We start from the raw sequence: 25434 nt of genomic DNA on the forward strand, positions 1-25434 counted from the left end.
GTAGGGTCCTGGTCCCAGTGTTCTCCCTTCCACGAGTACCCCATCTATTTCAGTCACCTCCTTTCTAATGTTGTTGTACCTTGGGTCTTCAGCCTGGTCCCGTCCAAAATTTCCTCTTCCGGGGCTAATCTGCCCAAGATCTAGGGGCGCAGTCTCTGTTGCCTCTACTGGTTCAGAAGTGTTAGGGTGGGGCTCAGACTCAGGAGCTACTCCCTCCTGGGTGGCCTCCTTTTCAGCTGCTCGGGTCTGCCTACCTATGAGAGCGACCCTCTGTCTTTGGGCCTGTATTCGGGTTCCCAAGGCCTTAGCTGCCCTCCTTTCCCTTTTTGACTTTCTACCATGTCTGGGAATAGAAAATAAATCTGAGATATTTCAGAGGAGATTGAGGGTTGACAGTCTACTGTGGATGCCTCACTAACTTCAGGATTCCCCTCTTTCTCCAATCCTCCTACTGGGAGTAAGTCTCCAAACCGTGGGAAGTCCCTCCCTATGAGAACCGGGTATGGGAGTTTAGGGACTACACCTGCTGCTACCTCAGTAGTGTTCCCCTGAATCTCGAGTTTTACTGGGATGGTGGGGTAATAACCAACTGTCCCATGGATGCATGTTATCCCCGTACGCTTAGCCCGCAGCAGCTGACTACACTTCACAAGCTTCCCCGAGACAAGCGTGATAGCACTCCCCGAATCAACCAGTGCTGTGGTCTCTACCCCATTTAGCTTTACTGGTCTGGTGTACATATGTGGGGTTAGTGAGACCCCCACAAGGTGGATCAGGGAGCATGGGTCTGCCCAGTTCCCCAGGTTACACTGCATCGGCTCCTCAGCATTGAGACACTGTGCAGCTATATGTCCCCACTCCCTGCAGGCATAACATCTGTATGGGGCCTTAGGCATTTCCCGGTCTCTTGGTTTGGGCAGTCTAACATCTCGATCCTCTGCTCTCTCAGTGTTCTGACTCTTTGTGGCTTCTGGTGGGCCTTCAGCCCCTCTCTTTTTCCACCTGGGCTCTCCTGGTGGCCCCGTCACTCGAGCTCTAGGGCTTAGTGCTGCTAGTTTAACCCGGGGTGCCTCTTCCTTAACTGGTCGGGTCAGCTCCCTCGCCGTCCTTCACCTCTCTACCAGTGCAACAACCTCATCATAGGTAGAGGGTTCGTTCTGGCTTACCCAGGCACGAAGGTCTGGCGGTAATCCCCTCATGTATCGGTCGATGACCAGAACCCCTAGTATCTCTTCTGGACTCCAGGACACCATTCGCAACCACTTTCGTGCGAGATGGATGAGGTCATACAATTGAGACCGCAGGGTTTTATTTTCCTGGTACCTCCACTCGTGATACTGCTGGGCCCGCACTGCAGTTGTTACCCCAGATCTGGCCAGGATCTCTGCTTTCAGCTGGGGGTAATCTGCTGCAGCCTCTTCAGGCAGATCATAGTAAGCCTTCAGGGCCTCCCCACACAGGAATGGGGCAAGGATGCCAGACCACTGATCTCGAGGCCAGGCCTCCTGTAGGGCTGTCCTCTCAAAGGCCAGAAGGTATGCCTCTACATCATACTCCCGGGTCATTTTCTGCAGCCAATGTCTGGCCCGTATGATCTGCATCCTCTCATGGCCGCGGTTAAGCTCTGTAAGGGCCTTTACCTGGTTCACCAGTTCTCGCAACATAGCTCAGTCTTGAGAAGCCTGGTCCATCAGCAGGCGATTAGTCTCTTGCTGCAGCCGCACTGCCTCCTGTTGGGCAGCTGCCTGGACATGGGTAGCCTCCTGCTGGGCTGCTGTAGCTTGTATCAATGCCCATACTAAGTCATCCATTGTGGTGAAAAAAAAAAAACAACCCTCTACCCCCTTTTTTTTTTTTAAATCACCCTCCTCCTTCTGCCGCGCTGTGCACACCAGATCCCACCCCTGACACCAGTTGTGACAAAGTTCCTCCTCTACCTTGGTGAGTCCTGCACTTATTGGCAGATTTGCTCACCTCAGTGATCTTCCCCACAGTCTGGATCAACTCCTCCTGTGTCTAATCAGGAGTTGGGAGGTTTGGGGGGGAACCCGGGCCCGCCCTCTATTCTGAGTTCCAGCCCAAGGCCCTGTGGATTGCAGCTGTCTATAGTGCCTCTTGTAACACTACATGACAGTTACAACTCCCTGGGCTACTTCCCCATGGCCTCCTCCAAACACCTTCTTTATCCTCACCACAGGACCTTCCTCCTGGTGTCTGATAACACTTGTACTCCTCAGTCCTCCAGCAGCACAGCCTCTCACTCTCAGCTCCTTGTGCCTCTTACTCCCATCTCCTCACATGCACTTCCTCTCCTCTGGCTCCTCCCCTCTGATTGGAGTGAGCTCCTTTTTAAACCCAGGTGCCCTGATCAGCCTGCCTTGATTGGCTGCCAGTGTTCTAATCAGCCTGTCTGCCTTAATTGGTTGAAGCAGGTTCCTGATTACTCCAGTGCAACCCCTGCTCTAGTCACTCAGGGAACAGAAAACTACTCAGCCAGTGACTAGTATATTTGCCCTCTATCAGACTCCTGTACCACACTGGCCTGGGTCTGTCACAGTGTTTATACTTTATGAAATGCTTCTAAGTTGCTCCATGCATTAAGCTCAGTTTTAATATCTGTGTCCCATGTTATAAGGTATTATTTGAGTGTTTTCTGTATAACTGAAGAAGTGGGTTTTTTACCCACGAAAGCTTATACCCAAATAAATCTGTTAGTCTTTAAAGTGCCATTGGACGCCTCGTTGTTTTTGCTCTAAAACAGTAAACCATTTGTCTAGAGAGAAGCATTACCGCATCTGAAATACTAGTTTTGCCACAGGAGGTGTTACCTTCTGCCTAACAAAAGAAGGCCCATAGACACCAGAGAAATCATTGTGGAACACCAAAGGACAAAAGATTCCAAAACACAAAAGGTTTGCCCCACACCCATGAAGAGGAGACATACATTTGGACTCATCCAATCAGCCTGAACTTTGTGGGAAGTGAATAAAAATCCCTAACAAGGAAAAAACTGTATGTTTATGATGCTTGGACTCTCATAAGTCCAAAAGGGTGTCATCAGGAGGAGGGAGAAAACTTGTTCACCTTAGCCTCCAATGATAGAACAAGAAGCAATGGGCTTAAACTGCAGCAAGGGAGATTTAGGTTGGACATTAGGAAAAAGTTTCTAACTGTCAGGGTAGTTAAACACTGGAATAGATTGCCTAGGGAGGCTGTGGAATCTCCATCTCTGGAGATATTTAAGAGTAGGTTAGATAAATGTCTATCAGGGATGGTCTAGACAGTATTTGGTCCTGCCACGAGGGCAGGGGACTGGACTCGATGACCTCTCGAGGTCCCTTCCAGTCCTAGAGTCTATGAATCTATGAATCTCAGGGTCAAGGATTACTAAGCATAAGCAAAAGATCTCCAGTGCTTGTCCTGGGGTAGCTCTGAAGGACATAAGCAAGCTCTATATTATAGACGCTTCTATTACCCTTTGAGACTTAAGACTAACTCATTTGTGTTTGTATGTTTACATGCTTTAATATTGTACAAATAACTTACTACTTTTTCTTAGGTAATGAATCTTTTTTAATAGGATTGGCTACAAGTATCTGGTGAGATCTAAGGAGCAATTAACCTGGGATAAGTGATTGGTTCTTTGGGACTTGGAATAACCTGAATGTTAGGGTGATATTATCACAAAGGCAAGCTTACCTGAATGGTAAGATAGACCAGAGTACCCAAGGAGACTGTCTGGGATTCCATGTTAGGTCTGTTACAGTGCTTGAGGAGTTCACACTTTATACTTACTTGGTGAAATCTGAATATAGAACTCACAACCAATTTGGGATTTGTACCCCACTTCGTCACAGCCTGCCTGAGATTTGCACTCACGCTCTTGAACCACTCCATACAGTGTGACACTCCTTATACACCAGAAGGCCTGTTTCAATATATTTAAGGATTTTTCTTGGCCTCACTGAGAAGTTAGTTTCTTTAAGTCATTAATGTATCTCCGCCTCTCATATCGTATGAAAAAAGAGGTTCATTGTGCATTATCAGTAATAGCCTAATAGGGACTTCTACACTTTTGGGGGGAGATTCGGGGTCTCCAGGCACACCTTCTCTCCTGAGAAGAATTTGACTGTTCCTGCTGTGATGACTGAGAATGAGTTCTTTTGGGACTCCCGCACAGCAGCAGCAGGCAGCCTGGCTGTTGAAGAGAAGTTCTTCAGCTGCAGGGGTAAGATGATTAGGCATAGGGCATCCTATAGCAACTGAAAGGAGCAGGATCAAGCACTCCTAAAGTTGTGCATTAATAGTGATTGGTACAGGTAATCGTGACTACCCTCTAGCTCCCCGAGACTGATTGAAAGGGCATTTTCAAAGAACAGTTATCAATGGTTTACTGTCAACCTGACAGGATGTATCTAGTGGGATTCTGCAAGGTTCTGTCCCGGGTCAGGTACTATTCAATATTTTCATTAATGAGTTAGATAATGGACTGGAGAGTATGCTTGTGAAATTTGTGGATGACACCAAACTGAGGCGGGATTGATGCACTTTGAAGGGTAGGATTAGAACTCAAAACAATCGTGACAAATTGGAGAACTGGTCTGAAATCAACAAGATGAAATTCCATAAAGTCCAAAGTATTATACTTAGGAAGGAAAACTCAAATGCACAACTACAAAATGTAGAATAATTGACGAGGTAGTAATACTGTTGAAAAGGATTTGGGGGTTATAATGGATCATGAATTGAATAGGAGTCAACAATGTGATGCAGTTGTGAAAAAGAATAATGTTCTTGTTCTTGGGGGCATTAACAGGACTGTCTTATGTAAGACAGGAGATGTAATTGTCCCACTCTCCTTGGCACTGGCGGCATCTCAGCTGGAATATTGTGTCCAATTCTGTGTGCCACTCTCTAAGAAAGATGTGGACAAATTGAAGCGAGTCCAGAGGTGACCAACAAAAATGATAAAAGATTTAGAATACTGACCTGTGAGGAAAGGCTACAAAAACTGAGGATATTGTCTTGAGAAGAGAAAACTGAGTTAAGGACCTGATAAGTCCAGCTATGTTAAGAGGTGTTGCAAAAAGGATGGTGATCAATTGTCTTCATATCCAGTGAAGGTAGTTACAAGAAGTAATGGGCTTAATCTGCAGCAGGGGAGGTTTAGGTGAGATATTAAGGAAAAACTTTCTAACTATAAAGGTTGTTAGGTACTGGAAAAGGCTTCCAAGGGAGGTTGTGGAATCCCTGTCACTGGAAGTTTATAAGAACAGGTGGACAAACACCTTTCGGGGATAATGTAGGCATACTTCATCCTGCCTTAGCATAGGGGGCTGGAATAGATGGCCTCTCAATGTCTCTTCAAGCCCTTTATTTCTATGATTTTGTACTCATCAGGGAGAGATGGCAGACACATACATCTTCCTTCCCCAACTCCAAAAAGATATAGGTGAATTGGACATAGCATGCTTCTCCAAAAAGAGTGCTTCAGTCATGGTGTGGCTGCTGCCCGGGAGAACTGCGGACAGTTTTCCTCCTCCTAGAAAACAAGGCTTTGGCCTTTTTTGCTCCACTGCTGTAAGCAAGGCTGCCACCATCTTCTTTAATCCCTATCACGGTGGTCCATTGATGTACCACCAATGTATAGGGAGGCAAGAAGAGACAGGCTGTCTGAACAGAGGTTTTTATCCCACAGATCACGTGCCAGAGCAAGGGATTTGCTTCCCAAAAAGTAGAGTGTGTGGCTGGCCTTGCACAGGTCTTGTTTCCTCCTCTGAAAGTGGAAGAAGACTATTTAAGAAGTTATCTAGTTAAATACTTTTTCCTTGTAGGCCTAGTTTCCTTAGCTTTTCTTCCTGACAAATCTCATTGGTATGCATTTTTGTCAATATTATATCAATCATTCTTCCTTCTTTCCTTGCCAATTTGTCTGAGATCGTGAAAAGCATGGGTCTAGATCCAGAGAGACTGTTCTCTGCTTGAAAATTAATTTCACTCACTTCCTTTCCTAAATTTCTTAATTTAAAATCAGTTTCCTTGCCCATTTTTTCACATTTTAGTACAATTCTGCCTTTACCTGTTTCTGTTCTCATTTCTTCTCTTTCCCTTGTTTGCCATATAGCTAATGCCTAAATACTCCTTTTGATTCCTCCTTTCCTTGTCTTTGTCTTTTTTTCAGTATTGTACCATGTGCTTGGAACTTCCTCCCTTAGTTCACTAAACAATCTTCCCTCTTGGCATTTGAATCCCTCTTTTAAAGCACTTCTTTGCAAACCCTTTCAGCTGTAACTTGCAAAGTACTGACTACATACTCACCCCCCTTTGAATTTACTTATGTATTATGTATTTATTGATAATTTATGTATGCAGTATGTACTATCTTGTTTGTGATGTACTGTCTAATTAAGACTGAAAATTCCTTGGGGAGGGAGAGAATGTATCTGTCCTTTACAATACGTAATACACTGTTGGTACTCAGTAAATTAATACTAAAGAAACCATAGGATGGAGGTAATTACAAAGAATTAAGTTCTCTTTTGAAAGTGACTCATGTTTTTGTTTCTTTTACAGAAAAAGATAATGCTAAATATGTTTTTAGACACATTGATGGTTGATCCACCCCCTCAGTGCCTTGTGTGGTTACCTCTCATGCACAGACTTGCACATGTAGAAAATGGTAAGTTAAATATTTATGTCTGACATTTCTGTTCGGAAAAGTATATATACGATGATCTTTTCCAGAAATTGGATCTTAGTATTTGCTTTTTCTGATTGTTCCCACTGTATGGTGTTAGTCCCAGAGCGTTCAGGGACTAATTCTCAGAGGAGCTAAACACCCCCAGATCCCACTGACTTCAGTGTGAATTGTAGTCGTTCATCACTTCTGAAAACAAGACCCTATAATTACACAGAAAATTAAGCAATAATCTAGAACAATCCTATTATTTTAAACTTTTCTTTTTAATTTGAATATTAACATCATTAACAGCACAGGATTTAAAATAAAAAATATAACCTTCAGAAAAAACAATTTCTGCAAATGAACAAGCTTGTCGACAACTTTTAAAGGATTTTCACTTGCATCGCACTTTAACATGTATTATCAGTTGATGATGTGGAAGATTTTTGGGTGCCAGTTCAGGTTTCCTTGCTGAGTGTCTCATGAGTGCATCAATCACTTTCTGCCTCTCACCATGAACAACATGAGGGCTGAGCTCTCTCCATCCATGTCCAGTGCTTTCCTTAGCTACAAGTTCCCAGTTACACCTACACAAGAAGGTATTTTTCTGAGAAGTGATTAGGGTTTGAAAAACTGGAGAAGGCTAAAAGGACAACAGATCTACACATGAGGCATTGTGTGCAACCTGGTCTTTGACTGGCATGTAGATATGTCAACACATTCTGTGAGGCATAACATCCTCCAGTCTCAGAAATCACAATTTCCACTTTTGAGGCAGTCATCGTCTGTGGACCTAGTGGTTCACCAAGGACTTAACCCAACTTCCCCTTTTTTTTGGCCAGAATCTTGAGTAATCAATTTCTCCCTCATCTTTTCTTGTAACCTCCTAGGTATGATCAAATCTTCCCAATTTTTCCTCAACATACCACCTTTTCTGTTTCTGCAGCTAGACTGCTTATCCCCGTCCCAATAGCCTTTTGCCTTGATTACGAAATTGTCTTCCACTTTAGTCTTCCTGAAACCCATATCTGTCATACTGCAGTCTGTCCAAAATCCTGCAGCTAAAATTATCTTCCATGCCTGTCAAATGGACCACATCATTCCCTTCTCTGAATGTTTCCAGTGGCTATGCCTTGTTCACTATATCAAATTCAAACCTCTTGTGTGTCATTCCCTGCAGATTCTGCCCTTGCCTATGTCTCAAACTTCTCTTATTTCTCATTGCCCCATCCACTCTGCTTTACCAGGAGTGCCAGCCTCGATGCCCTATTTGTTTGCTTCTCCCTCTCCCAACTTTGTGCCTTTCCCTATGCTTTTCTCTATTAATCAAACCACGGACTTCTCCACAATATGTGTGTGTATGTAATAAATACATGCACACACACATTTAATGAAATAAGTAACCATGAGATATGTCATTCACCTGTTGTATCAGCACCTCAAGGTGCATGTAGCACCTAGACGCCCCAACCAGATCAGGGCCCAATTGTTCTAGACACTATACAGAAGCAGTCCTTGCCCCAAAAAACTGATAATCTTTTTCTAAAACAAGGTGTCACAGGTGGGTAAAATAAATGGGGGAGTAGTGAGTGACAACAGGTCAATAGTATTACAAGGATATTTTACACAGACTATAGATGTGTGCACACTCAATTCATTCTAATTTAACCCAATAAACTTACCAAAGTCCAGTGGTGACAGAGACAGGCAGAGGATGTTGCTGGCAGTCCTTATTTACAACTCTTCACACAGGTGGACTTAGGGTGATGGTCATTCTCCATAGATCAAGATAGATAAGGAGTTCTTATACACCTTAAGTGATAGAGCTGGCCTTTTTTTAGGCACAGCGCTCCTCTCCCCAGTCTGGGGACAGGGAACTGAAAATGAATCCTAAACACAGCCTGCCCTTTCTGTACCTGTCAGGCTACTACTCCTGGCTGGTCATTCAACTTAGTGGTCAAAATAAATCACAGATTCAGATTGACAATTTGGTTCATGGAACGTCAGCACTCTTCTTGACAATGAGCAAAGATTGGAACGTAGGTCGGCCCTTGTTGCCAAAACACTGAAGAGGTATAACATAGACATCACTGCCATCTAAGATGGTCAAAGGTAGGGTTCACCATATGGTCCAACATTGCTCGCAAGCTTGACTCGCTCCCCCAGAGAGTCAATGACTGATGTATAGTGCTCCACATAGAAACCAGTATGCCACCATTATCAGTGACTGCACTGACAATGACTCATACACCGAGATCAAGGAGGTGTTTTATGAAGATCTTAGCAGGATCTTCAGAGGGTTACCACACCAGGACAAATTTATTGTCCTTGGAGATTTTAGTGCTCCTGTGGGAACTGACTCAGATACATGGAAGAAGGGGCTAGGTCATCACAGCTTTGGAAGGTCAAACTCCAATGGCCAACTGTTTCTCTCCAAGTGTACCAAGTTCAATCTCACTATTACCAACACTGTCTTCCCACAGGCCAATAAATATAAGATAACATGGATGCATCTTAGGTCAAAACAGTGGCACATGCTGGACTATGTAATTGTACAGTCTAAAGACATTGAAGATGTGTACACCACCTGCTCTTTGAGAGATGCTGAATGCTGGTCAGACTACTGACTTGTGAGAAGCATCATGTTGCTACACTTCTCACCAAAGCATCCCAGAAGATGCCTCAAACCAGTGAAAAAAAATCAGTGTGGCTGCCATGAAAGACCCTAGCAAACAATCCAAGTTGAAACAGATACTGGAGACTGCATTAGCTGAGGTTCCAGAGAACTCCACAGATATTGAGGCAACCTGGCAGAAGCTCAGAGATGTCACATATTATGTGGCATCCAAGGTTCTTGGCTTTGTAAGGCGGACACACCACAACTGGTGTGATGCAAATGATCCTGAGATAGACTGGCTACTGGAGACAGTGCACATCACACTCAAGTCCTACATCTTGGACAAGAAATCAGTAATGAAGGAGACCAGGTGCCATCAGGCCAGACATGCACTTCAAACCCAATTAAGGCTAATGAATCACTGATGGAAGCAAAAGGCTGCAGCTCTGCAGGAAGGGGTTGACAAACATGATGTGAAGGCCTTCTGCGAAGGTTTCCATGCTGTGTATTACCCAAAATCCAGTGGGAACAGCCCCTGTCCTCACAGCAGATGGTAACTGGATGTTCACAGACAAAAGCAATTTTCTCTATCACTGGGCAGAGCGCTTTACTAGTCTCCTGAACTGTCAATCCACTGTGTCTGAAAAGCCATTGACTCACTCCCACAATGTGTTTCCTGGAGGAGCTGTCTGTGGACCCTTCTTTAGGCAAAGTTACTAAGGCTATCATGCAACTATCCATGGGCAAGTCTCAAGACCCTATCGACATTCTGCCTGAAGTGTACAAATGTGGAGGTTCCCACCTGGTCAGGAAACACATCAGCCTTTTCAAGACTATATGCCCTAGGAGTTTTCAACAGGTTTGTGTCTCACCCAATGGACACATTGTGTCCAGAGTCACAGTGTGGCTTTTGTGCTGGCTGTGGCATCATGGACATGATTTTTGCAGCCTGACAAATACAACAGAAGGTTTATGAACAGAACAAGGACCTGTACATGGTGGTTGTTGACCTGATCAAAGCCTTTAACATGGTGAATCACAAGAGCCTACAGAAACTTTTTCATGAATTTGGTTGCCCAGAGAAGATGATTGTGGTCATCTGCTCATTTCACGATGACATGATGGCCAGGGTGATGGTCCATGGTGACTCATCAGAAGCCTTCCCTGTCACCAGCAGCAGGGATGGTGTGGTCTTTTAAGCCATGTTCTTGTTCGCATTCCAGGACTTTGACAGAGGTGTACACATCCAGTTCAGATTGGTTGGGGGTCTATTCGATCTAAAACTCAGGGCTTGCAGCAAGGTAACTGAACAGCTATTAAGAAAGCTCCTGTTTGCTGACGACTGTGCCCTCATTGCACACATGCTTAAGGACATTCAACTTATCATAGATGGTTCTGCCTCTGCCTCAGTATGCTTCAGTTTCATAACCAGCCAGCACTATACCACCAGCATCATTGATCTCATGATCCCGTCATCACAATTGACAACACACCCCTCAGCTTGGTCAAGAAATTCTGCTAACTGGGTAGCATATTTACCAGCAATGCGATGTATGATGAGATCATTCAGTGCCTGGCAAAGGCCAGCTTGGCATTTAGCAGGCTCACTCATAGGCTCTGGAGGGAGCATGGAGTCTGCCTCAGGACCAAAATGTAATCACCTCACTCCAATATGGCTGCGAGACATGGAGCTTTGGATATTTCATTTAAGAAAACACAAAGATGGGAGAAAATGAAAGGGGCAGAGGGTAGCACAGACGATAAGACAAGGATAAGAATTTCGGTTTGAGGTGTAGATCACAAAGGAATTGTGCAGAGCTTTAAAGGCAAGAATAAGAAGTTTAAATTTGACAAATTGGATGCAGCAGAGCCATCACCCATCTCGAATTCAGGGCATTTTGCTGTGCTCTCAAGGCCTTTCTACCATCTCTTTAGTGCTAAGTAGTACAGGTCCTAACAGACAATACCATGGCCCTGTATTGAATAAAGCAGGAATGGGTGTGGCCGTAGCAACAAAGAACGTGGCCCCCTCCGAACATGTGTCCAGGGCCCCTTACAATGCAGAAACGATAAAAAACTAAACAACTAAATTAATAACATTTATCCGCCGACTGCCATTATGAACGCAAATACACATTCTTTGAATGAGTCCAACTAAAATTCGAAACTGACCGACAGACAACTGATGTAGCCAATAGCATTATGATGTATCATAATGACTTCACGGTTTTGTCAGTAAAACTGACATGGATTGTGCAATAGCGTCAATAAATGTCACTTACCTAGTTATACCTTACATTTTTTTTTGCCACTTTTAGGGTCCCCCTTCCTTGCGAGGCCCCCTCCGGTCGGAGGGTACGGAGGGCGCTCGCTATGCCTCTGGTGGTCCCTACATTAGTTGAAGCAAGAAAACTCTTTGGCATTGGTGAATCAAACATAGGATCAACCACACAGGGCTACATCATGAGGAGGAGATGAATGTGCAGGCAAATTTCTCTGAGCAGGACAATGCAGGACCAACAATAAGGAATAAGGCCAATCCAAGGAATTACAGACTAGTCAGCGGAACGTCAGTGCCTGAAATGATAATGGAGTAAATCAAGTAATCAAATTGCAAACACCTAGAAGATGATAAGATAATAAGTAACAGTCAGCATGGGTTTGTCAAGAACAAATCATGTGAAACCAACCTAATAGCTTTCTTTGAGACGGTAACAAACCTTGTGGATAGGAGGAAACGGTAGATGTGGTATATCTTGACTTTAGTAAGGCTTTTGACATTGGCCTGGTCTACACTGGGAGTGGGGAGGGGAATCAATTTAAGATACCCAACTTCAGCTACAAGAATAGCATAGCTGAAGTCGACATATCTTAGATCGAATTAAAATTACTTACTTTGTGTCCTCGTGGCTCTGGATCGATGGCCGCGGCTGCCCCGTTGACTTTGCTTCCGCCTCTCACACTGCTGAAGTTCAGCAGTTGATGGGAGAGGGATCGGGGATCGATTTATCACGTCTACACTATATGTGATAAATCGATCCCCGATAGATCGATCACTACCCACCTATCTGGCAGGTAGTGTAGATTTACCCACTGTCTTGCGTGACCTTGTCATAAACCAACTAGGGAAATATAGCCTAGAGGGAATTGCTATAAGGTGGGTGCATAACTTGGAAAACTGTTCCCAGAGAGTAATCATCAGTGGGTCACAGTCAAGCTGGAAGAGCATATCAAGTGGGGTCCCGCAGAAATCAGTCCTGTTCAATATCTTCATCAGTTATTTAGGTAATGGCATAGAGAGTACACTTTTAACGTTTGCAGATGATACCATGCTGGGAGGGATTGAAAGTGCTTTGAAGGATAGGATTAAAATTAAAAATTATCTGAACAAACAGACGAAATGGTCTGAAGTAAATAGGATGAAATTCAGTAAGGACAAATGCAAAGCACTCCACTTAGGAAGGAACAATCAGTTGCACACATACAAAATGGGAAATGACTGCCTAGAAAGTAGTATAGCAGACAGGGATCTGGGGGTCATAGTGGATCACAAGCTAAATATGAGTCAACAATGTAACACTGTTGCAAAAAAAATGCAAACATCATAGCAGGAGTGTTTTAGGTAAGACACGAGAAGTAATTCTTCCACTCTACTCTGTGCTGATTAGGCTTGAGCTGGAATACTGTGTCCAGTTCTGGGCGACACATTTCAGGAACGATATGGACAAATTGGAGAAAGTTCAGAATCAGGAATGGTCTAGTTATTACTTAGTCCTGCCTTGAGTGCAGAGAATTGGATTAGAATACCTATTGAGGTCCATTCCAGTCCTACGCTTTTATGATTCTATGAACTTGAATGATTTTTGACACTGTCAGTAACCATCTCCATATTCAGGAGAAGAGTCATAAATGGAGCTCTTCATCTCCAGAGAAAATGTGAAGTGATTAAGCAAAGACTGGAAAGTCATTGTCAGATGATTTCTTCTGGGTTGCAGTGGAAGCCTCCAATCCCACTCCTTCCGAGTGTTATGGAAGATAGAGAGACAGAACAATGATACATATGGCCGTATTATGGCCAAGACAACACTGGAATACAGAGCTCCTAAAGTTCTCCGAAGAATTTGCTTTCCCACTTCCACTGTCTCCAGATCGACCTCCTGCCTCAGAGGAGCCGCCAGTTTCTTCCTATCACCCAGAGACATCTCGCCTTTTGGCCTGGATAATAACCTACAGTGATAGTCACTGATCAGGCTTGCTCTGGACAAGGATGAAGTCCACTACGAAGTGCTATTTCCAAAAATGGAAAAGGTTCTCCATGTGGTCCGGTAGCAAGAATCTTACCCTGACACAAACAGGAATTCATGCTATATTGGACTGTTTAATGTTAAGTCACAAGGACTCTCACTAACAGCATTAATATACACCTGGATGCTATCTCAGCTCACTGCCATCCTGTGCAGAACAAAATGGTATTTTCCCATCGAACAATAGCCAGATTCCTAAAAAGACTTACTAATGCTTTTCCTGGAGTAAGAAAACCACCTGCTTCCTGGGATCTAGATTTGGTGCAAACCAAGTTGAAGCGGACTCCGTTTGGATCTCTCAGGAACACTTTTCTAAAACACCATTCTTGTTGGCTATAATCACATCAGCAAGAAGAGTCAGTGAGCTCCAAGCTCTAATAGCCATTCCTTCCTACACTGTAGTGCACAAAAATTAAGTGAAGACCTCATTCTAGCTTAATGCACCTTAGCCAGTATATTTCTCTCCTTTAGTTGTTTCCCAGTCATTGTTCTCACCCACGGGAAATACATTTCCACACTTTGGATGCCAAGAATACAAAGCCCATTTAAAAGATTAATAGGCTATTTGTAGCATATAGGGAAAGCTGCTAAACAGAACCAGTCAACACCGAGATATCTAAGTGGGTTAAGGCTTGTGTAGAACTCTGTTACAACATAGCTAAGTTACCAGGGCCTACAGGGTTAAGGACCCATTTGAATAGAGCCATTGCAGCTTCTGTGGCATGTCTTAGACAATTCCTAATACTGGAAATCAGCAGAGCAGCAACTTAAAATTCAGTGCATACTTTCTCCAAATGGCATGCATCTGAGGAAGTGGGTATTCACCCACGAAAGCTCATGCTCCAAAACGTCTGTTAGTCTATAAGGTGCCACAGGATTCTTTGCTGCTTTTACAGATCCAGACTAACACGGCTACCCCTCTGATACTTTCTCCAATTGCTGTTCTTTAGACTTAGCATCATGTTCCAATGCTCTATTTGTCAGGGTAGTGCTACCACTCATATGTGGTTATAAACTCTTCATCCACCTTCCACTCGGGCAGTACTGATCACTAGTTTTAGTCAAGTGGAATACAAAAAGTCCTTTGAAGAAGAGAGAGGTTACTCACTAGTAACTTTTTATTTAAGAATTACCTTCATGTATTCATGCTTACTGTCCGCCTTTGCCTTGGGGTTTTTTGTTTGATCAGCACTCTGCAGTTCAGGAGAAGAAACTGATGCATTTGTGTGTAGTGGTGGGATGTATATGTCAGGAGACTGAGTCATAGGCGGTCAGGTCTAATGGTTGGAGCAAGAGTCAGGCCCAGCGGTTGGAGTCTGAATGTCAGAGCCAGGGACCAAGACAGGGCCAGTACCAGGAAGCAGAGCTAAAGGTCATAACTAGAGTCAGAGTCTAAATGTCAAGGCCAAGGGTTGCAACAGAGTCACAGTCAGTAATCAGAGCCAAAGCCCAGAACTAGATTACCCAAAGTTAGGGAAGGCAGGACCTGGGCTGATTCTGAGGTAGGAACAAGGCTGGGGCAGGATGGAAAAAAGACTGGGTGCAGGGCAGGAGCTGTCGGGGAGCAGAGCAGGAACAGGGCTTGGTGAGAAAGAAGCACAGAGAGGCAGAGAGTCTGTGGGCATGTGCATTGACCAGCCAGTGAGGCGCTGCTGCTGAGCTTAAGAACTAGCTTGCTAGCTTCCTCAACCAGTCAGGCAAGGCGGTCCGTCGGGCAGCGTAGCTGGCTCGTTAGGATGTCAGGAGTACTGAGCAGGTGCAGCCACAGGGCCTTACTCCTGACAGTATGTGTACTCCCTCATAGTCTTGAAAGTCAATGTCACAAGAGGGTGTCTGCACACCCCTCCTCCATGGGCTTGACTTTGAAGAGGGTTCTGTGGCTTATCACCAAGGGGCAGCATATCCTACAGGTGTGAGTTCACATATGTGACTGACTTTTGAAAAACAGTTGATGGTAAGTAACTTCTCTTTGCCTAGGGTAAACCCTGCTCACAGTGGGTATGGAATTGCTTGGAGGTGCTGTTACCTCATAGGTTGAGAAATATTTCTTTAGAATAGATTTGTGAAGCTATAAGCATGGCGTTTGTACGTACATTTATGTACATACCTCCCCTAAAGCATTCTTCACTAGCGTAGTTCTAATTGCAGTGCTTGAAAAGTAATCCTATACCTCTCCCTTTGTTGTGGTTATAAGATTGTTATAATGATCCCATTAAATTGTTGACTGAGCTTATTCACTCAAGGAATAGACAATTTTTCTAACCTGTAAATGGTGTTTCTCAGATGAAATGAGCTCAATCCACAATGACCCATCTTTTGTGGTTTTTTGTTTGATTGAGTCTCATTCTTTGCTTCTATTTTTTTAACTCTGTAATTTTTTGTTCTTAGATAGTGTTTGTGAGCTTCTAGTTAGTGTGTTTTTTTCTAGTTCTGGAACCATTCGCTGATTGCCAGCACTATAAAAAGTTTCTTTTTGATTGCACCTTGTCAGAGTGGAGCACCTTTGTTGGCTAACTTTTCCTTCCAATCAGATGCTCATCTTCTTTGTAGTTTGTAAGTATTCTAGTTAAGTAATATGGCAGATACAGCTGGGGTACTTGAGAGAAGCTTGAGGACACCTGGACTGGCACCCCAAAAATTGTCGTTTCCTTTGTTGCCTGTGGTTGTCCTTATGTGAGATAAACAAAAACTCATTAAATTGTGGATTGAGTTTATTCCATTGGAAAAGTACCACTTACAGATAAGAGAAATTCTCTTCTCCCACAAGGCATCAGATCAAGTCTTCTTTAATCAGTAACGCTATTCTAAAGAAACCTAGGACATCATTTTTGAGAGCCATGCTTCAGTTTTTGAGATGTGCAATATAATACCAATAGTATTACATTCAGTGGCCTTCTAATCCATTTTGTTAGCTTTCTGTAGAAATAAGGTCCATGGAAGAAAATAGAGTTTTGACTGAAGAAGAAGCCATTGTAAATCCAAGTGGAAGAAATTCGTACATTCTACTTCCCTCCTTCCCTTTGTAAAAGAGGAAAAAATGTAGGAAAACATACCCTGGTAGTGTGAAAAGTTATTTTTCTCCTTTTTACACTTGACTGTCCTGTCACCCTAGCTAGGTATTTATATTTTTAGAAAGATTTTAGTAGATTGTAAACTCCTTGGAACAGGGATCATGTCTTTATCTGTGCCTATATTGTAGGCACCTAACAAATTAGTTGTATATGAACTTCAGCAAATTATCTGACTAACTTGTTTCTTTGGATTTATAAATCCAAATATAATAAAATATATCTGACCTGTTCCTTTGCAAAGAAGATTACTTTAGTAGCGATATTTAATCCAGGGAAAAGTTATGGGGGAAGAATGTATTCCCAATTATTTGTTAACTGGTCACTCCTCTACTCTTGTGAACTGCTCAGGTAGTTTTCCAATCAAATATTGCAGCCCTGTCACCATAGCCTCATTTTGTGGGAAACTAGGCTTTACCTCTCTTACCAAATGAGAAGAAAGTTCCCGATGAAAATGGTAGTTGCTACCCTTCCTAAGAAGAGCAGAAAATGGACAGTTCAAGAAACCCACATGATGTCCTGCTTAGCAGGTCCAAAGAGTATCAGCTTCACCAGTCTAGGACCAACAGGCTGCTGCTACTCTTCACATAGATAGATGGATCGTCTCGTGGAATGAATTTTCATAGGATGATATAGAATCATAGAAGATTAGGGTTGGAAGAGATCTCAGGAGGTCATCTAGTCCAACTCCCTGCTCAAAGCAGTGCCAACACCAACTAAATCATCCTAGCCAAGGCTTTGTCAAGCCGGGTCTTCTAGTGAAAGTGTTTCCGAATATCCAACCTAGACCTCCCTCACTGCAACTTGAGACCATTGCTTCTTGTTCTGTCATCTGCCACCACTGACAACAGCCTAGCTCCATCCTCTTTGGAACCCCCCTTCAGGTAGTTGAAGGCTGCTATCCAATCCCCCCTCACTCTTCTCTTCTGCAGACTAAATAACCCTAGTTCTCTCAGCCTCTCCTCATAAGTCATGTGCCCCACTCCCCTAATCATTTACATTGCCCTCTGCTGGACTCTCTCCAATTAGTGCACATCCCTTCTGTAGTGAGGGGACCAAAACTGGATGCAATACTCCAGATGTGGCCTCACTAATGCCAAATAGAGGGGAATAATCACTTCCCTCAATCTGCTGGCAGTTTTCCTACCAGTACAGCCCAATATACCATTGGCCTTCTTGGCAACAAGGGCACACTGCTGACTCATATCCAGCTTCTCTTCCACTGTAATCCCCAGGTCCTTTTCTGCAGAACTGCTCTTTAGCCAGTTGGTCCCCATCCTGTAGCGATGCATGGGATTCTTCCTTCCTAAGTGCAGAACTCTGCACTTGTCCTTGTTGAACCTCATCAGATTTCTTTTGGCCCAATTCTCCAATCTGTCTAGGTCACTCTGGACCCTATCCCTACCCTCCTTTGTATCTACCTCTCCTCCCAGTTTAGTGTCATCTGCAAACTTGCTGAGGGTGCAATTAATCCCATCATCCAGATCATTAATAAAGATGTTGAACAAAACCAGCCCCAGGACCGATCCCTGGGGCACTCCACTTGATATTGGCTGCCAGCTAGACATCGAGCCATTGATTTCTACCAGATGAGCCCAACAATTTAGCCAGCTTTCTATCCACTTTATAGTCCATTCATCCGGCCCATAGTTTTTTAACTTGCTGGCAAGAATACTTTGAGAGACTGTATCAAAAGCTTTGCTAAAGCAGAACAGGAAGTGTGCCCAGTTTTGTTCCAGAGCAGGTCACAGCCACCTGATCCGTATCAGACACTTTCCTTTATCCATGGGACAAGGACCTCTTTTATGCACTCCCATCCGTGTCCCTGATTCCCAGGGTCATTATCAAGCTCAAGAAAGAAACATGGCAAATTGGTCCTTATAGCTCCAGCCTTATCAAGGCAGATGTGGTATTCAGACCTCTGCAAATTGTCCACTCAGGAACTCTTACTGTTGCCAGGGACAAAGGACCTCCTAATGCACAGTCATGGATGAGGGCTGCCTCCAAATCCTCAAGGGTTGAGCTTCACAGCATTGTTCACTGGTGGCTGAGTATGGAGGAAATGCATTGGTCAGTGGCTGTCCAGAATGTTCTCCTAACAAGAGAAAATATTCCACTAGAGCTACTTACTTGAGTAAATAAAAGCATTTCTCCATCTGGACAGCTTCCCAAAATGTGTCCCCAACTCAGACCAGCATTCAGACAATTCTGGACTATCTTTGGTACCTTAAGAAGTTGGGTCTGATGCTCAGCTCTGTTAAGGTGCATCTATCTAGAGGCCACTTTGGCTTTTCATCCTCATATAAGTGGCAGGACTATTTTTACTCTCTCCATCGTGACCAGATTTGTGAAAGCGCTAAACAGATTATTTCCAGCAGTCTGAGACCCAACACCTCTATGGGATCTGAATTTGGAGTTGTCTTTGCTTATGGACCCTCTTTCAGAGTCTTTGGCCCTGTGCTCCTTTCTACACTTACTAGTGAAGGTAGTATTTTAAGTGGCCATCATCTCTGCCAAGAGGGTTGGTGAACCAAATGCATTGGTCACTGATCCACCTTACTCGTACTTCACAAGGACAAAGTCTAGCTTAGGCTTCTTGGAAGTTCCTCTCCACGGTGGTCTCTGACTGCCACATAATCCAATCTGTCTGCTAGTTTTCTTTCCAAAGTTGTACGTGAACAGGTATATAAGAAAACTCCACATCCTCAGTGTTTGGTACATATTGGCTTTTTACTTGGATAGGGGAAAGCCCTTGCAGGTTTCTTCCTAGCTGTTCTTGTCATATGCAGAATGAGTGAGGCATCATCCAGTCACAACACAGGCTCTTCATCGTAATGGCTTGTGCTGCTGAAGGAGTAATATCTCCTTATAGACTCACAGCACACTTGCTCAGAGCATATTCAATCTCAACAGCATTTCTGGCACACATCCCTGTTATGGACGTATGTAGATCAGCAACACAGTCCTCAGTTCATACTTTCACTAGACCATATGCACTTTGCAGCTTGAGGGAAGATGCAGATCTAGGCAAGGCAGTCCTACAGTCCCTCTTTCTATAAGGCTCTAAGCCCCTCCTCCTGCGTTAACAGCTTGGGCATTCTCTGTATCATAATGCAACCACTTGAAGAACAAATGATTATTTACCATCCTGTAATGGTGGTTCTTCGTGATGAGTTTCATATATCAATTACGTGACCCATCATCCTTCCCTGATGTGTCGGAGTCTATCACTGGGTTCCAATGCAAAGGAACTGAAGAAGGTTTGGGGTGACTCTGCCCTTTATATCCTTAGTTGGCTCACGAAGACCTTAGCCATGGGTGGGGCTGCTGACTCCAGCACCAGTGCACAAGGTGTGCACACATCTACAGTATAATGGACATATGCAACACATCTCAAAGAAAAGCAGTTACAAGAATGTGTTTAACTGTTTTTTTCCACTTGCCCTCCACAGGCTGTCATCTATTTGGGGAGATGGTGGATAAACCCTACAAGATGAGTGGAGCAAAATGCCTCATTTGCACAGCTTAGAGAGACGTGTTCATTATCTTGGGAAATGTGCAGCAACTTTCACTGAAATTCAAATTCAGCCCTATCTTTCTGAGATTTTCTCCAGCCAGCTCTCAGGAGAGTTAGTCTAAGGATGAGCTTTCCAAGGATTTTAAAAGAAAAACCTAAGATATCAGTTTCTTTCCCCTAGGTGGAGAGGGAATGCTTGTGTGTGTACCCGGTCAATTGCGGAAGCTAGTTTGGAGAGTGTGTTACATTCCATTCTGATAGCAGTGAGTTTTTGTGATCATTCTGTTGTGTTCCAGGAGTTCCTCATTCCTGGGCCAGCTACAAAGAAAGCTTTGTTTTTAGGGCTCACTAATCTCATTCATGACAACTCCATTGTTCCAGTGGAAAGCAGGTGTGAAGAGTGAGGCTGTCTCTAGATCAGAGTGGTCAGCCCAAGTCTTTCAGGATAGAATGAAGTTTTAGGGGGTGGTCAAACAGCGGATCCTTTGCAGTTGAAGTGTGGCTTGCAGAGCCCCTCAAACTCTCCCATTCTCTGCCTACCAGACTGGGGTGGAGGGAAGCTCAGGGCTTCTGCCCTGCAGTGGCATGGTGGGGCTAGGGGCTTCTTCCCAGCAGGGCGGTGGGTCTCGGGCTTCAACCCCACTGGGTGCACCCACTGGGGCTAAGGGTTTCAGCAGGAGTGGGGCTGAAACTCCAAGCCCAGATAGGCACCTTCTGCAAGGCTGAAGCCCCGAGCCCAGACAGGGACCTCCCTTAGAGCTGAAGCTGTGAGACCCTCCTCCCCATAGAGCACAAGCTCTTAGTCCTAACACCCCACTGCGAGGCTGAAGCCCCGAGCCCCTGCAGACATGCCCTGGCTCTTGAACTACTGAAGATTGTTGTATGCGGCTCAAAGGGTCAGTAAGTTTGGCCACCTCTGCCATATTTCGTCCTTTTTACAACCACAGCTGTTGGTGTCAAGTCTAGGAGGACAATCTGAAAATAGAAATGTGAATGACAGTCATTGTTCCTGTAGCAGCAAGTTCTTCAAAGCACTTCTGTCTTTCAACACCACTGCCATCTGAGCTATAGTTTCAACCTTCTGCCTTTCTCTTCTTAACTAAGTCTCAGTGCATAATCCTCATCCTGTTTCACCTGTCTGCAGACATTTCCTCCTCCTTGATATCCTTTCTTATTTTCTGTGACTGTCCTCTTTTCATTCTCCTACCACAGGCTTTTCTTTTTTTAGTGTGTCATTTAGTGTCTTTCTCCTCCACTTCCTAGAAAAATTGTTCTTGTCTGCCTACTCTTCTCATTCTACATTTTATCCCTGGGTATCCTCTCTTCTCAATTTGCATAAGTTTAACTATCACTTCTAAAATGACAATTTTTATATACTTCTCCATCCAGACTAGTCTCCTGCAGGTCAGTCTTGCATATCTCACTCTCTCAGATATCTCATCCTGTATGGATCACTGTCATCTGAAATTTGACATAGATAAAACTGAGCTCATAATCTTTTCTCACAAACTCTCTCCCACTGCCATTATGGTTGATAGCATGCCTCCATTCTCCTAGGCTCCGAGGCCTCTAACCTGGGGGTCATTTTCAGTTCTACCTTATTTCTCCTATACCCAGGCTGTGACTCAGTCTTGTCACTTTTTATAACAATGTTGCAAAAATATCCGCCAATTTCTTTCTTTCCATTCTAAGACAGAAAATATCATATTGCCACTATATAAACCCATGGTATGCCCACATCTTGAATACTGCGTGCAGATGTGGTCGCCCCATCTCAAAAAAAGATCTATTGGAATTGGAAAAGGTTCAGAAAAGGGCAACAAAAATTATTAGGGATATAGAACAGCTGCTGTATGAGGAGAGATTAATACGACTAGGACTTTTCAGTTTGGAAAAGAGATGACTGGGGGAGATATGATAGAAGTCTATAAAATCATGACTGGTATGGAGAAAGTATATAAGGGCATAACACAAGAATGGGGGATCACCAAAAGAAACGAATAGGCAACAGATTTAAAACAAACAAAAGGAAGTATTTCTTCACACAATGCACAGTCAGCCTGTGGAACTCCTTGCCAGATGATGTTCTGAAGGCCAAGCCTATAATAGGATTCAAAAAAGAGCTAGATAAGTTCCTGGAGGATAGGTCCATGAATGGCTATTAGCCAGGATGGGCAGGGATGGTGTCCCTAGTATCTGTTTGCCAGAAGCTGGGAATAGGCAACAGGGGATGAATCACTTGATGATTCCCTGTCCTGTTCATTCCCTTTGGGGCACCTGGCATTGGCCACTGTTGGAAGATAGGATACTGGGCTAGATGGACCTTTGGTCTGACCCACTATGGCTGTTCTTATGTTCTTTTTCTGATGACTGAATTGCTTGTCCGTGCTCTAATAATAGCCGATATTGACTATTGTAACCTTCTCCTCTCCAATCTTGTAGATACTTACCTTGCTTCCTGCTTTCCATTCAAAATGCTGTCACCAAAATCATTTCCTCTCACCTTTTGGTTTTGATTTCATTTTCACTCCATAAGATCTTTTCACTGGTTTCCTTGTTGCCCAGCATATCATCTTGAAATTCCCTATCCTTGGTTTCAAGACCCTATGCTTCTGGCCCAAGTCTGTATCAATGACCATGTTTTCGTTATGCATTTCCCCATTCTCTCCACTCCGATATTATTGATAGCTTTGAAGTTTCCTTTATGCCCTTCTTCCATTTCCATCGCCATGCTGTCCCTTTCCAAATTTATTCCATTTTCAAGTTACCTCCTTGACCTCACATATACCTCATTCCATCTCTCCTAAAAACTCACTTCTGTCATCTCTTATATGAAGAATGAAGGGGAGGAAAAGGTAAACTAAAGAAACGAATAAAACCAGACAGGAAAAACTTAAGTCAACAGAACCACTGAGAGGAATATGTGCCTTGCAGAATAATTATATGCTCTTTTTTATTTGTTTGTTCATCATTTCCCCACTTCCTTCTCTCCACTTTTTTTGGTCTGTTTATGACCCTCACTATTTGTCATGTCTAATTTAGATTGTAAACTCTTTGGTACAGGGACAATATCTTTGTTGTCAAGACCCTTCGCATATTTTTGGGTGCTCAAAAAGTTGAGTTCTGAGTTTATTTATATCTGGGTACTGGCTGTATTTTAACACTGTGCAACATATGTCATTTTGGGATTGACTCATGTAATGGAGATGGAAAAGACTGCCATCCAGTCCATCTCCCTGCTATTGCAGGATTGTTCCTTTCAGTACATTAATTTTTTTAGCCAATTTAATTTTGAAGTCCCAAGCAGTGGGACTTGCACCACATTCTTTGGTAGGATCCCATTTTTTAGGGTTTGAAAATCCTTTGTATACTGTCAAGTATCAGAGTGGTAGCCGTATTAGTCTGGATCTGCAAAATCAGCAAAGAGTCCTGTGGCACCTTATAGACTAACAGAAGAATTGGAGCATGAGCTTATGCTTCAGTACTTCTGTTAGTCTGTAAGGTGCTGCAGGACTTTTTGTATACTGTGTATACTTTAGGTTGTCGAACTTGCATACAGATTTCAAGATCAGACAGTATCTGAATAGGGACATATTTAATAGACATACATTATTTTAACTTGTTTAATGTAAATCATTTTTATAAGTACGAAATTGTTAGCAAATTTTATTGATGTTTAGGAACTTCATCCTTATTGGGCACTCAGATTTATTGTGTGTGGTTTTTCAGATAATAACACTTTTTAAGATTCTCTTATTGCTTTTCCCCCCCTGAAGTCTTCCATCCTGTGGAATGTTCATATTGTCGGTGTGAGAGCATGATGGGTTTCCGGTACCGATGCCAGCAGTGCCACAACTACCAGCTCTGTCAAAACTGTTTTTGGCGTGGCCATGCAAATGGCCCTCATAGCAACCAACATCAGATGAAGGAGCATTCCTCTTGGGTAATTCAGCTTTGTTTGTAATAATGCACTGATCATCTCTATGCAAACTTCTTTTGAAAGCTAAAGATGTTTTTGTAATAGGCTTAGAATCACAGGTTAAATGGTAAAGGTTTTCAAAGAGGAGCTTATAAATAGGCTCATTATACTTTTCTGTGAGTTATACGTAATTTTATTTAATTATTTGACATTATCATTTTGCTCAGTGCTGATGATACAGTTCCTGCTCTCAAGTGCCTTGCAATCTGAGACACATAAAACAAAGCCCTTATTGTCGTCGTCTTTTCCCCAACACCATCCCTTCCTACATCCCTCTTGTTACCAGACTAATAACCCACCGTGATTTTGATGTGATCACAAAGGAAGAAAACACTATGCACATAAGGTGCTCTTTTTGGCAAAGTGGTGATCTTGAACATAGTATCTCTTTAAAATAATTAAATGTTTGCCTTCATTGTGCATGAAGCTGGACTGTATATATCGTGGAAGACAGATCCTTAACCCAAGAATCTGATAATCTCAGATACCTGGGCAGTAAAGTTTAGAAAAATAGTAACAGACAACTAGATGATGAGCACATCCCAAGTCATAGCTAGTAATTCAAGGTCTGGAAAACAGGATGTCACAGGTGGGATGATTCTGTAGCAACCCTGATAACACCAAGCCTGATGCTGCAGCCACCCCCTGTCTTAGTCCACAAGTTGTGACCTGCTTGAAGCAGAGTGGCCAATGCCATAAGATTGGCATCAGTCACTAAACAGTTAACTAAGATTACAAAACTCAGAATTCGGCTGTCTGTGCCTTTAAACAAACAAGAAAAATGCCAAGACAAGCACTTCAGGGCAGGGCCCTGACCTGGCCCTTGGGTTCTGTGCTAGCACTGAGGAGCTTCTCTTCTGTCCCAGTCTCACCCAGTGCTGCCCCTGAGAAGTAGCAGGCAAGCATTCTTAACTGCACTGCTGGCTCCTGATTATTCAGTGTCTCCTCCTGGCCCTTCTAAGCGCTGGAGGGCTAAGTCTTGTGGTAGCCTGATCTGAGTAGGTTTTCCTTGAGCACACGGCGTAGACACCTCCAGCATGGGACAAAGAAGACATGGTAGACCCCATCACACAGGCCTTGTGGCGTGAGATTTACGAAGCTAAATCTGTTTAGTTTATTCAAAAGAAGATTGAAAATGACTTGATCATGACCTGCATATACCTATACATGGAGAAGAGATTTCTGATAGTAGATGGCTCTTTAATTTAGAAGAAAAAGGCATAATGATATCCAATATTTGAAAGCAAAAGCTAAACAAATTCAGATT

At 43.5% G+C, this 25434-nt stretch overlaps 1 protein-coding gene across 15 annotated transcripts in view; it reads left to right on the top strand.

Annotated features, from left to right (window-relative positions):
* DTNB (dystrobrevin beta) overlaps positions 1 to 25434 on the top strand; it is a 382151-nt gene that overhangs the window by 118067 nt on the left and 238650 nt on the right. For all 15 annotated transcript variants that reach the window (XR_007773779.1, XR_007773778.1, XR_007773777.1 and 12 more), the window contains 2 exons: positions 6574 to 6679; positions 23965 to 24131. Coding sequence is in view for 12 of the 15 variants with exons in the window: in XM_050948808.1 (XP_050804765.1) it covers positions 6574 to 6679; positions 23965 to 24131 (273 nt within the window). In the remaining 3 variants the exon portion in view is untranslated. The remainder of the gene's footprint in view (positions 1 to 6573; positions 6680 to 23964; positions 24132 to 25434) is intronic.

This window comes from Gopherus flavomarginatus, chromosome 4, assembly GCF_025201925.1.
Source record: "Gopherus flavomarginatus isolate rGopFla2 chromosome 4, rGopFla2.mat.asm, whole genome shotgun sequence".
In the NCBI taxonomy this organism is placed as follows: domain Eukaryota; kingdom Metazoa; phylum Chordata; order Testudines; family Testudinidae; genus Gopherus; species Gopherus flavomarginatus.